This window comes from Geotrypetes seraphini, chromosome 1 (genome assembly GCF_902459505.1).
Source record: "Geotrypetes seraphini chromosome 1, aGeoSer1.1, whole genome shotgun sequence".
Classification (NCBI taxonomy): Eukaryota; Metazoa; Chordata; class Amphibia; order Gymnophiona; family Dermophiidae; genus Geotrypetes; species Geotrypetes seraphini.
Window position 1 is genome coordinate 289,785,383 of NC_047084.1, and position 16,035 is coordinate 289,801,417.

At 41.8% G+C, this 16,035-nt stretch overlaps 1 protein-coding gene across 4 annotated transcripts in view; it reads left to right on the plus strand.

The window, feature by feature from the left end:
* ZNF638 (zinc finger protein 638) overlaps window positions 1–16,035 on the plus strand; it is a 570,425-nt gene that overhangs the window by 161,579 nt on the left and 392,811 nt on the right. For all 4 annotated transcript variants that reach the window (XM_033953374.1, XM_033953362.1, XM_033953382.1 and 1 more), the window contains exon 3: window positions 5,659–5,720. In XM_033953374.1, coding sequence (XP_033809265.1) covers window positions 5,659–5,720 — 62 coding nt within the window. The remainder of the gene's footprint in view (window positions 1–5,658; window positions 5,721–16,035) is intronic.

Consider the following 16,035-nt stretch of genomic DNA (forward strand, 5'->3'; position numbering starts at 1 on the left):
GGGTTCATGAATCAGGCTTGAATCTCGCTGTCTAAAACTGACTTGCAATTCCCTTGTTTGGGATATGAACTTTTCTGTGATCACATTTGAAAAAGCTATGCAAATGGTCACCAGTCAGGAATGCTGTATGACCTCTCCTTCAGCCTCTTAAGTTGAATGATCCTAAACAGTTGACAAAGAGAGAACAAGTGGGGAGTGGGATAGAACATATCAACCTTGGGACAAGCAAATTTTTTTTCTTAGTTCAATAAATTTTATAGATACAACCAAGTCATAACAGATTTACATTATACATAGGAACCAATAATCGTCCTATACAATAAGTTATATAATACATCAGAAAAAAAGTATTAATTAACACAATTAAAATAAAGGTAGCTCACTAGCAACTACCAAAGATAATAACAATAATCAACATATAATTAACAGCATGGATGTGCATTAATAAATTTCAACAAAATAAATCTGCTACGTCACTATTTTATGAGAGGCTTCCATTTCTTACGATATGTGTGCAAACTACCTCTCTTTTTCAGCAAAAACCCTTTTGAATTTAGCTATGAGACATACAGAATTTCACCAAGTAATATACCCCTTCCTCATAAAGGAAAAATAACTTCAGACTGCTTGGGTTACCAGAAGGAAAAGAAGGACAAGATCTCACCAAGTTTCTTACTAATTTTGTGCCTTCATTACTGGATTTAAAATTTGAACAGGCCTTTGAAATTGAATCTGCACTTAGAGTTCCATCACAAAGGCTGCCAAAGGAGAAGGAAAAGTTTCCATGTCCCATAATAGTAAGACTGCTTCGATTTAATCAGCTGACAGCTCTTATGCAAAAAGCAAAAATTTGTGCACCCATTAAGGGACAAGCAAATTTTATTTTAATAAATTCAAAACAAATACAAGAGCGCATAAATAAAACAACATGTATAAGAATTCCTATGGATGTTGAAAGGATCCAGCCAATGACCCGACAAGGTCCGTGTTTCGGCCCTCAGGGGGTGTGTTTGTAGGTCCATTGGGTGTTGATTTTAGCCTTTCAAAAGCTCGTAGTATTTTTAGAGAATTTTTAAAGTTTGTATTCCCAACACTGGAGTGACACACTCCTACAGACACACCCCTGAGACAGGCCTCCACCTGGGGGCCGAAACAAGGACCATGTCGGGTCATTGGCTGGATTCTTTCAACATAAGGACTTTACGTCCATAGGAATTTTTATACATGTGGTTTTATTTATGCGCTCTTATATTTGTTTTGATTAAAATAAAATTTGCTTGTCCCAAGGTTGACATGTTCTATCCCACTCCCCACTTGTTCTCTCTTTGCTGGATATTACGTGGGATTTTGGTTCCTTTTCTTTGTCCTAAACAGTTGACTAAATCCTTTAAAAAGTGCTACACTATGCCATCAATGTCTTCCACAACTCTGGCTCCAAAGCACCCTAGAATCGAGTGTTCTCAAAAATCTCAAACTCCTACTTCAACGGGAGTTCACTCAACTTAACAGAGATTTCGGCAGTTGGAACCCAAGCACAGTACCGGGTAAAGCTTTGGATTCTTGCCCAGAAATAGCTAAGAAGAAAAAATTTAAAAATTTAAATTGAATCAGGTTGGGCAGACTGGATGGACCATCCGGGTCTTTATCTGCTGTCATCTACTATGTTACTAACCTCTTGGCGCATTCTGGAATGTCTAGTCAACGCCATACAACCACCTTCCACACCCATTGGAGTTTAATTCACCCTCTACCACTAATGCTGATCAATTCGCATGTGGTGAAATAGGGATATGCTCTACATTTACCAAAACTCCATTCAAACAATCTACAAGGGAATTAATTCTCTTTCAATTCCTGGTATCAATACTACTGGAACAGTACTTCAACGGAGGAGCCAGGGGTTCTCTTTCAACTACTTTCTCACATCAAACAAGATAGGTAATCAACTTACTCTCGACCTCTGTGCTCTTAACATACTTATTTCAGGGGGGAACCCTCTGTATACACCTTTTAACAACTTTATTCCCCTCTAGGAGAAGTAGTAGTGGCGGTGTTCTCGGGGTCTCATGGAAATATGTATATACATCCCCATTCTATAAGTCCACAGTCAGCACCTGCATTTTTGAATAGGCCAGCTTCACCTTCACTATAGTGAACTACCTTTTGGCCTGGAATCAGTTTTCACAGTGTTGCTCAGTATTTGGTTTTCAGGACTGCAGCAAACCACTCTTACAGCTTTAATCTGTTCCCCTATTTGGAAGTCTAGTTGACAAAAGTGTCGTTGCCTCAAGCAGTCCACTTGCCACTGAACTACCAATACATATATTACAATTTCTAGGGGTTGCACTCAGTTACGAGAATTCCTATCTCCAACTGACCTTGTCTCTAGCATTCATAGGTGCTCCCTCAGTAGTTACTAAACACTTAGCATCACCTTTGCATAAATGTCTCTGCTTTTAGAACATTTTTATAGCTCGATAACTTAAGTCTATGTTATGTGGCATAATGTTCACAATTCATGCAGTCCCATTTCCGTGGCTACATCTTAGAGCTATTCATCACTCTTTAACTCTTAAAATTGTTGCAGGTTACAGACCCGCTCTTACAATGCCTCATTTCTCATTCAATCTCTTCAGTGCAATTATCCAAGAACCCAGTATAATGCCTCCTATTCGATGTTCCTCTTCATCAGAAAATTCTATTAGCAGGTGCCTCCAAGTGTGCATGAGGAGCTCACCTGGATGACTTTCACACTCAGGAATCCTGGATTCTACATGCGAGATCCCTCTATCACTTTCTTGAAGCCTTTTGCATCAATCAATATCATCTCCTGCTCCTATTACTTCTACTAGCTATCTGCTACATAATCAACCCAAGGTCATGCATACTCTTACCTTGTCAAGAGGTGATACAGTTCTCCGAACCTAACAGGGAAGTCATTTTCATCACTTCAGCCTCACGAGTGGTGACTTCTTTATTCCATCAACTCTGTTTGACTTGGAGATCTCCACAATTTAAGTATCTTCCTCTCTGCCAACAATTGCAACCTTTAGCATTTCTATTCTAGTCTACACTCTCCTCATTGTTTGGATTTGACTGAATTTCTTCCAGCTCAGTCAAACCAGTTCCTACATGCATTCCCTTCAATCCCTATGATATCGACATCCTTATTCTTATTTCAGCAGAATCCACCATGATTCTGGTGTCTCCACAGAACAGAGGCAACCCTGATTACCTTTACTTCAGTTCAATGTCGAGGAATCGATTCCTCTTCAAACATTTGAGTTGTCTTGACTCAAAGTGAACGATCCCTTCTGCCTAATAGTATTGGCACTTAACAGTCTTGTTCTTGGCTCCCCATGTGTAATAATTTCCATCTCTCTGTTCCAGTGTCGACCACCATAACTTCCTACACACAACTCTCCACACAGTGATACCTCTTCATGTGGACACAGTTTACCTTCTGGTGTTGCCTATTGGACTTGGCTCCAAATATAGATCCTATATCATAAGTGCTGCATTACCTTTTCCGTCTCTCATACTACAAAACAAAAAAAGAGACAACAAAACACTTCAGTATGTACTTATCTTTAGTCTATCGGTGCCTTCCATGTGCCTTTCAGTACCATTTCTTAAGACTTCAGTGCCTTATAGGTGCCTTTGGGCTCCAACCCTCTAGCTACATATCCATTGCTTTCTCGCTTCATGAAGGGCCTCATGATGTCAAAGCTTCCAATCCAACCTCCTCCAGTTACCTTTACCTCCTCCTGATTACCTTTACTTCAGTTCAATGTCGAGGAATCGATTCCTCTTCAAACATTTGAGTTGTCTTGACTCAAAGTGAACGATCCCTTCTGCCTAATAGTATTGGCACTTAACAGTCTTGTTCTTGGCTCCCCATGTGTAATAATTTCCATCTCTCTGTTCCAGTGTCGACCACCATAACTTCCTACACACAACTCTCCACACAGTGATACCTCTTCATGTGGACACAGTTTACCTTCTGGTGTTGCCTATTGGACTTGGCTCCAAATATAGATCCTATATCATAAGTGCTGCATTACCTTTTCCGTCTCTCATACTACAAAACAAAAAAAGAGACAACAAAACACTTCAGTATGTACTTATCTTTAGTCTATCGGTGCCTTCCATGTGCCTTTCAGTACCATTTCTTAAGACTTCAGTGCCTTATAGGTGCCTTTGGGCTCCAACCCTCTAGCTACATATCCATTGCTTTCTCGCTTCATGAAGGGCCTCATGATGTCAAAGCTTCCAATCCAACCTCCTCCAGTTGTGTAAAACCCACAGGTTGTCCTCTTCACTTGATGAAGTTTCCATTTGAAACACTTGACTTCTAAATCTCAAGCACCTCACTTAGACAGTAGTCTTCTTCTTTTGAATCATTTCCGTGCACTGATTCAGTAGATTCCAATCTCTTAATACATGATCCAAATTATGTAACATTTTCTTATGATAGTTCCTCTCGCTCATCTCAACTTCCTTCTAGACTAGAGGTAGTCTTGACTTTTCATCTCAGCCAGACTTTAGTCTTACTGGCTTTCTTCTCCCAGACCACATTATCATTCTGGGAGAGCTGAATTCCACTCATTGGACTGTAAACCTGCCTTGACTTGCTGCCTATATTGAACTAAGCCTGTCAAACCTACAACTCGTCTGTTACTGTCCTTTAATCCCAACAAACTAGGAACTCCGGTAATCAAGAGATCAATCTCTCCATAGTCAGCAGTGGTCTGCATATCATTCTCCCATGCTCAGGTTGGGCTGTCGCTGGAAAGTCGTGCTCCAACGCATAATGTAACAATGGTGGCAGCCTCTAATTTACTCCATTCCTCTCCCATTGTGGACATTATGAAGCACACTCAAGTTCCCAGTCATATTTTCACATCCTATTTTTGTCTGTAGACTAATTCCAGGTGGGATAGTAGTCTGTTTGGCCAAGTAGTTATACAAAATTTGTTCTCTGTTTAGTTGCTAGCTTCCCTCCATCCCATTCGTAGTAGCTAGGGAGTCCCATCTGTGAGAATATTCTGTCTGCTTGTCCTGAGATAAAGCACAGTTACTTACTTGTAGCAAGTGTTATCCAGGGATAGCAGGCAGATATTCTTGCAACCCTTCCACCTCAGTAGTTGGCTTTTTATCTTGTTTACTGAACCGATGGTCCTGCGAGACATGCCTGCACGGTATGGGCAGTCTCAAGACTTCTAAAAAAGTTAAGTGATAGTATGCTTTTGTATTGTCTGTACTGGGCTCCATGGATGAAGTCACCCATGTGTGTGAATATTTGCCTGCTGTCCCTGGATGACACCTATTACAGGTAAGTAACTGCTTTATATTTAGTTGGTACTAGTGTACTTAAGTCAGTATAATTAATAGTTTTAAGTTTCTAATAGCTTTTTAATGTTTTTTTCCTTAATGGCAGGATTGTGATTTCTACAGTTTGTATGGTAGACATAGTTGAGGAAACATTTGAGTTCGAGATTTATATGTAAATATTTTAAGGAAAGAATTAATAATATGAAAATTCATTTTTTCTTTAAAGAATGGGGACCTACAAGTAATTCATGCTTAGGGGCATTGAGTAATTGTGCTTTCTGGTACAGTATTAAACTTCTGTGCTTATTTTCCCTTCTTCAATAGGATTGGATTCAGCACCAAAATACTAATACACACATTGAAAGCTGCCGTCAATTACGTCAACAGTAAGCAAATTATTTATGCACAAAATACTGTATTTGGCATGTTCTGTATGTATTTAGTAAATCTTTTAAGTAGTTGGATTTGGTTTCTTTATGTTCCCTTTGGACTTGTTTACATGGAATTCTAGTGGGCTGAGGCACTGAACCCTTCTTTGCAGCTAGCTCAGTTTTCTTGAATTTATAAGAATTTCCCTTACCTTGCCATCCTTTCAGCTTCCACTAAAAAGTTGTGCAACAGTGCTTAACCAAAGACTATGGATTATGGTGTGGTAGTGTTCAAATGCACAGTAAATCTATCTGTTAAGCATCTAGCTGCCCATAGTGCTAGGTATCGTTGTGAGATGGCAGATTAAATTTCCTGAATCATTCCTGGGACTAATTTCTATGGGAAGGTGTGCCATTCCAGTGTGTATTGTGTGCAAAAGATTACGCAAAATATCTTCATGATGTCTTCTGTCACTGATTCCCAACTCAGGCTAGTAAATATATCAGTATTTTGTTGGTTAATCTGCAAAAATTTGTTGTCCGGTAATATGTTGCAAGTCCAATGCCAGATCAGATCATACAGATCAGATGAGTTGTGTTTCTCTCAGCAAATGGAGATGCACTAGCCTGAATTTTTTTTTTGTGTGTGTTGTGTTTAGTAGATTGTGTAAATATATAGACTGATGCAGCAGGATTGCTAGGCTCCAGGGAAGTGATCTCTATACCACCTTCCCATAGTGATATAGGATCTTATGACAGGTATCTTGAGTCTGATTTGCTTGATAACAGCATTCTCACAGGATTTCTTGCTCAACATTCTCACGGAATTGCTTGCTCAAAAAGGGTCTTTCAGTATAGCCTTGAAGCTATTTCCCATGATAGAGTAGCAGTTGATGGGTATGTTCCCAGAGAGTTCTGGCCTCATTTAACAAGCTCCCAGAACTGTCTACAGCTGCCCTGTGGTTGAGCAGTATGGAGAGGAAAGCCGTATACTGCTTTCCCTGACCTTTCTGTTTCTATCCTGTCCTTTGTTTCCCTGTCTTCGCTTCCACAGAATCCTTCACAGGGTAAACCTTGAGATTATTGGGTGATGATTTGTTCATAGAATTTTCTAGTGCAATAGGCGAGACATTCTAGACAGATGGGTTGTTTCCCCATTTCTGCGTGCCTTCTGCAGAAGGAATCCACTCTGGATTTTTTCTCTGTGCCTCTGCTGAACTTCACTGACTCCTTAGCTCCACCTACAGTTTTTCTCTTCTGATGCATGCCAGTAGGTGTGTGTGTTCTATTCTCTCAGTTTTATTGTAATTGGTGTTTTTTCATCTCTTTTTTTCGGTGTTTGTTGTGCTCGGAGAGATTTTTCAGCTCTGCCTGCATTGCGATCACACTGAGTTTGGTCTGTAGTTGACAGGCCAATCCCTGGTGGTACCTGTCAGCTAGTCTGTATTTGCTTTGCTGGAATTCGGGGCTGTCTCCAGCTTTCTTCTGCAAAACAAAGATTCGAGCACAGGGTGTCGGGCCTCCGTAGGAGAGTCTGCAGTGTCTCGCAAGGTGCTGGCTGCGTCTTCTCGCCTCCGCCTGGCCCTGAGCATGTCGGTAGGCATAGAGTCTGACTAGCAGCCTGAAGTTCAGCATCAAAGAGGCATTCCCACCATGAGGCAGTGATTTCTGATTCCAGCTACTGTTAAAGAGCTGAGGCAGGCTGCAGGAGGAGGTTTGAAAATTGAAGTTTTGAGGGTTTCTGCATGACCCCCTGTTTCTCCCCCTGAAAAATCCTAAAAGTGCTGTTTTTGCACTTAGTTTAATGTGAAAAATATCATGATTTTGGTACGAATTTCTTAGTGGTTTCCATCTTGGATTTTTAGCAATCTTTTATTCTAAATCCCCCTGCTTCTCCAAAACTGCAGTTTTTGCCTTTAAACTTGTTGGGATGGAGTCTTTCCTAATGTGAATTCTTGCTAGGATTGCACAAATTTAGCGCTTCGAGCGTCCTTGCACCATATCCTGTGTGGTATAGCTGGGAGTGGCAGCAGTGTCAAGCTTAGCCTCTCCCATGATTAAACAGGTGATAAAATGCTCGGCTAGCCAGGTGGGACGGCCTTCTTTATTTTCAGGGCTTGGAGTGGCGGCTAGTTCTGTGCACCTGGCTGCAGACCCTCTGCAGCTTAAGAAATGCAAAGTTAAGTTATTAAAGGGTGACTCGCTTTCTCAGAATTTATGAAACATTTGTGGAATGAATTTCAAAGCGGCGTTCTCCTTTGCAGTCTCACTCTGCCTCGGATATGTCACTGTGTAGCATTGCTTCTATGGATATGTCCTCATTTCAGTCAGCCGCTGTTCTTGTGCTGCCTGATCCTAATCTAGGAGATCCTTATGATGGTGACCAGCTTCCTGACCCCTTATTTATCCCAGGACAAACAGGCAGCATATTCTCACATGTGGGTGATTTCATCCACAGAGCCCCAGTCCAGACAGCTTCTAAAGTGCTCTGCACTTTAAAAACTTTAGAAATTTTGCAACTGACTGCACAGAGCATGTGCGAGTACCTTCCCACTCGACATAGACGCACAGCTCCTCAGTTCTCAGCTTTCCACTGAGCTAAGAAGTGTGTAAAAGGTTCTCCGTTTTTTCTAGCCTTCCCGTTCACGCATTTCTTTAATATTTTCTTCTAGTTTTTCTTCTAATTTCTATTGTTAATAAAAATCTTATTTTTTCATTCTTTTTTTGCGCCTGCTTTTTCGCCTCAGCCTTTAGCTTTTGATTTGGCTGATGCGGTTTTCCCTTTCATGTCCCGTCCATTGACTGGTTTGAAAAAGTGTGGCAGGTGCCAGCGCATTATCTCGTTAACAGATTCGCATAAGTGGTGCATTCAGTGCCTTGGTCCCGACCATCATGTGGAGTCTTGTACGCGCTGTTCGTTGCAGAAGCGATCAAGAGCCGCCTTATTCAACAAAGATTACTTTTCAGTACCATGAAAGGCTCACAGGTACTATCAACACTGTCCAAGCCAGCGACATCGAAGGCATCACCATTGTCTGAGGTACCTGTTTTCCATGTTGGTGTTGCAGACCATAGCTCTGTCAGGTAAGCCAGCTAAGAAATCACCAGCTTCCCAGATGGTGTCTTGGGCACTAAGGTGTCGAGTCTAGTTGTACCGACCAAACAGATGCGGCTTGCTTCAACTTCAAGGGGGTGCATCTTCATCCATGTCATCCTCTCCAGAGCGAGCCGCAGCATCATTGATACCGGCATCCAAGCCACAAGTGGCGGTGCAAGCTTTTAAGGAGAAGCTCGATGCTCTCTTTCAATTGGAGGTTGGGGACATATTTCAACTGCTTACCTCCATGTCGACTCCTTCAGTACAGGCCCAGCCTGAGCATCGCCCCATGTGAGATGCAGGTACCACCACTATTTCATTGGTACCTCTAGATCAAGGCACCATTCTCCTTCTCCGAAGCATCGCTCCTCCAGACACCGTTTGCCTTCTCCATGGCGCCAGCCTCAGAAGCATCATTCTTCTGGACACAGCTTCAGTCCTTCACATCATTCTTCTCCAAGGCTGCATTCAAGTAAATCTGGCAAGCACTCTTCTAAATCAGAGCACATCTCTCCCAAGCTATCTGACAAGTGCAAGAAGTCTCGCCTACTCCATCGGATCAGTACTGAGCTAAGCGCTGGTACCATTCTCCTTCAATGCCTGTGGATGTGGACCTTCGTCTTGATTCTACTCATGATGTCTCTCCTACTACAGAAGCTTACGATTCTTCTGAAGAGCATTCTCCTCGTGCCATTTCTCACAGAGAGACATCTCCTAAGCTGGTCTCCTTTACTCGCTTCATCAGTCAAATGAGTAAAGACTAGCTGAGCCAACGGTTGCTTCTACAGCAGAGCAGCATCTGTATGGTTACTACTTGCAGCCAGAAGAGGATTTAAAAAAATTATTTAGACAGATGGATAAATAGCCAGAGGATCTGGCAAGCTGCAGCTCCGAGGATTTTAAAAAATTATTTAGACAATTTTCAATGCTCTCAAGGCTTTTCATCATTTTCTTCAAAATCAGTTCATTCTCATCCAAACATGACAATCCAAGTAGCCATGTACTATGTGAACAAGCAGGGAGGAACAGGATCTCTTCTCCTCTATCAAGAAGCTTGAAATATTTGGAATTGGGCAATTCTGTCAACATCTTCCTGAAGGCTGTTTACATTCAAGGGGAGTAAAATTCACTGGCGGACAGACTAAGCCGCATTCTTCAACCTCATGAATGGTCGCTGAACTCGGCAGCTCTCCATCCAATTTTTTCTCAATGGGGAACCCCTCAGGTAGACGTTTTTGCGTCTCCCCACAACAAGGCTGTCCCAGTTGCAGATTCTACTCCTCACCGCCTGGAGGCAAATGCTTTTCTCCTGGACTGGACGAACAAGTTCCTCTATGTGTTTCCTCCATTTCCATTTATCCTCAAGACACTTGTCAAGCTCAAACAGGAATCTGCCATCATGATTCTGATAGCTCCTCAGTGGCCCAGACAACCTTGGTTCTCACTTCTACTGCAACTCAGCATCAGAGAACCTCTTCTGCCAATTTTTTCATCTCTTCTTACACAGTCTTTAAGGGAGTGAATTCAGGGGGGCAGATACTTAGAATGGGCAGACTTGGTGGGCTATAGCCCTTTTCTTCCACCATTTTCTATGTTTCTATGTTTCTAGAGTCAAGATTCTCTTCATCCCAAACTGCAGTCTTTACAGCTGACAGCTTGATATCTCTAGAGCTGACCTCACCTCACCTTCAGTTTTCTCAACCTATCAGGAACACCTTGGATGCTTTCAGAAAACTAACCACAAGACAATGTTATACTAAAAAAAATGGACTTGTTTTCTGCTTAGTGCAATCTTCAGTAACAAGAGCCACAATCCACCTCCTTATCTTCGATTCTGGATTATCTCCTCCATTTATCTCAGTCTGGCCTCAAATCCACTTCTATTAGAGTCCATCTTATTAGAGTCCATCTTAGTGCAAGCTTATCCTGTTGTTTCCAAATTTATGAAAGGAGTATTCAATCTGAAACCAACTCCAGTGGTTTCGGATCTTAAAGTTGTACTTGCTAAACTGATGAAGCCTCCATTTGAACCAATGTCTTCGGCTCATCTTAAATACCTTACTTGGAAAATAGTTTTTCTCATTTCTCTCACGTCTTTTCACAGTCAGTGAACTTCAAACCTTAATAGTGGATCCACCATTTAATAATAATAATAACAGCTTATATACCGCAATACCGTGAAGTTCTATGTGGTTTACAAAAGATTAAGCAAAGGTACAAATTGACTGACTTCAAGAGGGGAAGAAGAAAGAGAAGTAATTAGACAGGAAATTCATTGTTGAGGAGAAAAGTGATCAAAAGGACAGTAGGTTGCTATTGAGAGGAAAGAGATAAGTGGATCAGTTGTCAAGATGTTTTAGGAACAGGTGTGTTTTTAGACGTTTCCTAAATTCCTCATAAGTAGAGGGCGAAAGTAATTGTTCTAGGTCTTTACCCCATGATGCTGCTTGGTGTGAGAGAAGGAATTCATGGTGTTTTTTCAGTTTGCAACCTCTCATTGGGGGGGAAACGAAGTTGGAATGTGAACTTCTCTTGTGTCTGTTGGTTGAGAAGGAGAAAAGGTCAGTAATGTATTTGGGGGCAAGTCCGTGTAATGCTTTAAAGCAGAAACAGGCAAATTTGAACTTTTACGTGTGCCTTCATCGGCAGCCAATGTAGCTTCCGGTAATAGAGTGTCACGGGGTCAAATTTTTTTAGTCCAAAGATTAGTCTGACTGCCGTATTCTGCAACAGTTGTAGGCGTCGCATATTTTTTTGGGAAATTACCAAATAGGCGATGTTACAGTAGTCAAGCAGGCTTAGTACGAGGGATTGGATTAGGATTCTAAAAACCGATGTAACAAAATAAGCTTTAAGGGATCTGAGTTTCCAGAGAGTGAAAAATCCCTTTCTGATTAAGGAATCTACTTGGTCTTTCATGGTTAGGCATTGATCCAGAGTTACACCTAGTATCTTTATGGAGGGCTGGATAGGGTAACTAAGGTTATTGATACAGAGGGGTGATTTAATGTCAAGTGGATGTGGATGTCAAGTGGATGTGGTGAAGCAATGAAAAAAGTCATTTTATCTGAATTAAGTTTGAGCCTAAAGTTTGTCATCCATTGTTCCATCATGTTTATAGCTTCTGAAGCTTTGGGAATAGTTTCGGATACAGAATTGGTGAATGGGATGATAATCGTAAAATCATCTGCATAACTAAATAGTTTTATCCCCAGCTGGATTAGCTTCGTGCCCAGTGAGGACATGTAGACGTTGAAGAGCAATGGGGATAGTGGAGAGCCTTGGGGCACACCGGATGGATTGCTCCAGGTGTCGGAAAGCTCATAATTAAAACGAACCTGATAGGTGCAGGATATAAGGAAGCCATGGAACCAGTTCAGCACCTTATCCCGGATACCAATGGCATCTAGGCATTGCAGCAGTTTCATGTGGTCCACTAGATCAAAGGCAGAACTCATATCGAATTGCATTATCAGGGCATTAAGGCCTTTACTAAACAGTAGGTGCAAATTGTCTAAGATAGCCGCAATTACTGTCTCCGTACTGAATAATGGCCTAAAACCAGATTGAGTTTCATGGAGGGGAGAGAATTGATCAAGATAACCCATCAGTTGGGTGTGAACCAATCCCTCCATAATTTTTATAATAAATGGAATGGAAGCTACCGGTCTATAGTTGGATATTAGAGATGAGGATACTTTACGATTTTTTAGAATTGGGGTTATAATAATGTGACCATTATTAGAGAGGAACTTCCCATTGTTTAGGTTGTAAGCCAAGTATTGCATCAGTGATAATTTAAATTCTAAAGGTGCTGCTTTCATAATTTCTGGGGGGCATGAGTCCAGAACGCAATAGGATCTAGAGTATTTGTTATATAATCTGATATAATCATTCCACTCTAAATCCTGAAAGGCGCTCCAGATCATGTCTGCCGGTATATCATTTCCTTGGGTGTTCGCTATTTGATGATCACAAGAGTCGTTTGTTGAACAATGGATTCTAAGGTTCTTAATTTTAGAATCGAAGTACAGAGCTAAGTCATTTGCAGAGGGTAGTTTAATGTTGTGTGTGGGTGAGGTGTAGCGAGTGGTGTCAAATAAATTTGTGATCAGGTTGAATAGCTCTTTTGTATTGATTCCTTGTGAACCATTACAAGATGAGTTGATTTTAGTGGAGTAGAATGCTTTACGTTTGTTTGTCTTTTAACATTTGTTTGTAGATTTTTATGTTAGCTCTCCAGTTGTTACGGTCGGCTAGTTCTCCTGTTTTTTTCCAAGTTCTTTCCAGTCGTCTAGCTAGTTGTTTCATTTTTAGAAGTTCGATGCCAAACCATTTGTTATATTTATCTAAAATGGATGTGCTGGTTGTCGTCCAGTGATCCCAAAAATCGATTCCTTCATCTATCTCTGTTTGCAATTCGTATTGTGACCAGAATTCTTTTGGATTAATATAGCCTCTTGTGTGATGTTCTCTTTATAATTGGGCGTGTTTTAGATTTATGATAAGACCAGAATAGCTGGAAATAATAAGTAAAATGGTCAGACCAGATATCATGAATCCAGGTGCCTTTAAGTAGCGAAATGGCAGGGTCTGGGATATCCTTTGTGGACATGACTACCACATCCAATTGATGGCCTTTTTCATGTGTTTGTGTGGGTAGAGGAAGATTGTAATTGAGTAGGGATAGAAAGTTTTTGAACTCTATCGCATTTGTGTTGTCCACTTCATCTAGGTGTAGGTTTATGTCGCCTGCGATGATATTATAAGACGGACCGATTGACTTGTTTAGGACAAATGCAAAGAAGTCTTCTTTGGCTTTTGGCCAGCTTTTTGGTGGGACATAGAATAATATGCAGGATAGGGATTCTTCTAGTTGACAGTTGCTAATTTTACAGGCTAAAATTTCTAAATGGTATGTCATTTTGGAATCCAGAAGTTCAAAGTCAAATCCTTCTTTAAGAATAATTGCTAATCATCCTCCTTTTTTCCCCACGCGGTTTAGTGGAAGGATTTTGAAATTGCTTGGTAGGAGATCAATTATTATTGGATCATCTTCAGATAGTAGCCATGTTTCAGTTAGTAAAAGGCAGGCCATTTGCTTGTTGATGATCCAATCATTAATTAGGAAAGCTTTATTCCTGACAGATCTAGTATTAAGGTACGCACAAGAGACAGATGTGGGTGTGATAGTTTTGGTAGCGGTAGTGGTTTTGACGGGTTTTACTTGCCTTATTCTTTTTTTAAGTGTTCGTTGATGTCTTCTTTTATTTGAGATAACGGTAATATGATTTATTGTGTTTTCTTGTGAATTAGTAATGTGTAAAATTGATAGATCCGGGTAGTTGATTGATTGTAATTGTGGGTGGAGTGAGTTAACATCTTTGATGTTGCCAATTAACAGACAGATCACGAAATTCCCTAGCAACAGCAGCAGATGAATCCAGAGACCAATGGGATAGCTCACATCTACCAGCAGGCGGAGATAGAGAAACTGATTAACAGGTGGTCCTATTGGCTGGCACTCCTCCTGTCTCATCAGTAATCTCTATCTCCCAGCAGGAAAAGGTCGCTATTCAACTAGCTCCTGAATTCTGGCTGTGGCAGGAACTTTATTTTCTCCTGTTGAGGTTTCTCTTCAGTGAGACTGCCATTCTGTTTCTCCTGTTGAGATTTCTCTTCAGTGAGCTGGCAGTGCTATTTCTCCTGTTGAGATTTTTCTCTTCAGTGAGACAGGGGTGTCCGGCTGAACGGTGCCGGCTTTAGAGGTTACACTTGGGCCCCCCCTTGTCCCTACCTCAACCTCCCTCCATTGCTAGAGGGTCTGACTGGGTCTCAACTTTTTTCTTCTTTCCCTTCTCTATTAAAAAAAAAAAAAGAGACCACAGTTGTTACATTCTGCCATGCTTTTGCTGCAAACTGGCTTCAGCCGGCCCTAACAACAAGCTGTGAGTATGTCTGGCTTTTACAGTTGTTTGAACTTCAGGTTCTGTTTGGGAGTCTTAGTACTCTGGGTTCGGTCATCATAAATTTAAGGTATGAATATTTTATTGAGGTTAAGTTTTATGACTAGAAATCCATGGAGGGAGCCGGGACTTCCCGCCCTTTGTATGCACGCGCTTTGTTTCCTTGTTGGTTACAGCGCAGCAGTAGCGATGCGATTTCATGCTCGTACTTGTTCTCTTTGTTGGGTTTCAGTGCAGCAGTAGTCCTGTTTATTCTGAGGCTCTCTTTCATCAGTGTTTGTCACGGCCATGTGCAGCTGATTGTGCAGGTGCCGGTTTATAGCAGCGCGCATGAGATGGGATATGTTTTTTCCGGTGCTGTAGGCCGTTCTTATGGTTATTCCCCGAGTCTGATTTTCTTTCTATGCAATCCACGGCAGGGTAAATTTTACGGGGCTCGAATCCGACTATGTTTCTAGGAGCGTTGATGCAGCGGCCACGTGTCAGCGAGAATCAGGCGTGTGCATGGGTCTCCGGCGATGGCGGGAGAGCTGCAGCGTTCCGGTAGTTTGTTTCCAGCTGACTTTGGTCAGGGTATGCCGGGGCTTCTCTTATTTCCGGTTCAGACAAGTTGTATGTGTTTCACCAGCTTTGGGACAAGCTTGGGCAGCTTTATATGTCTAAGTCTGTGTTCCTGCTGTACTCCCTTGAAGGAAGCTGCTTGTTTAATCGGACTCTGGGGTTAGCACTCAAGGGGTTTACCAGAGAGACTCTGACCTGTGCTAGGTCACCCAGTCTCGGTTTGTCTCCAGACTGGGGCGACATACGGCAACTCACGGCACAGTGAGATCAGCAGTAAGATAGTGCCCTGTATTTCACACAGGTATCTCATTGTCTCTCTTGGGGTCCCTGCAGATTGAGCCTTTGTCTATTGGTAACTGTCCTTGTTTGGGCCTCTGTGCTGAGCTGCATGTGTCTAGTAGTGGCACAGGATATTTATGCCTAAAGGTAGTACAAGCAGTTTCCAAGTTCGGGCTGTCTCTATGGGCATAATGACACTGCGCATATTCCTGCGGCCAGGACTCTCTTTCTCTATTTCTGAGGGGGCCTGGACTTCAGATTTCCATGCTTATCACGCTGGTTTCTCCTGTCACCATTTTCTCATGGCACATGCTAGACGGGCCCCCCAACCAGACAGAAAAGGCTGTACAGCTCCTTTTAACCAGGAGCCAATTACCTATTCTATCAAACCCATGGAGGTTCACGCACTATGTGGCTGTTAGCCTCATCC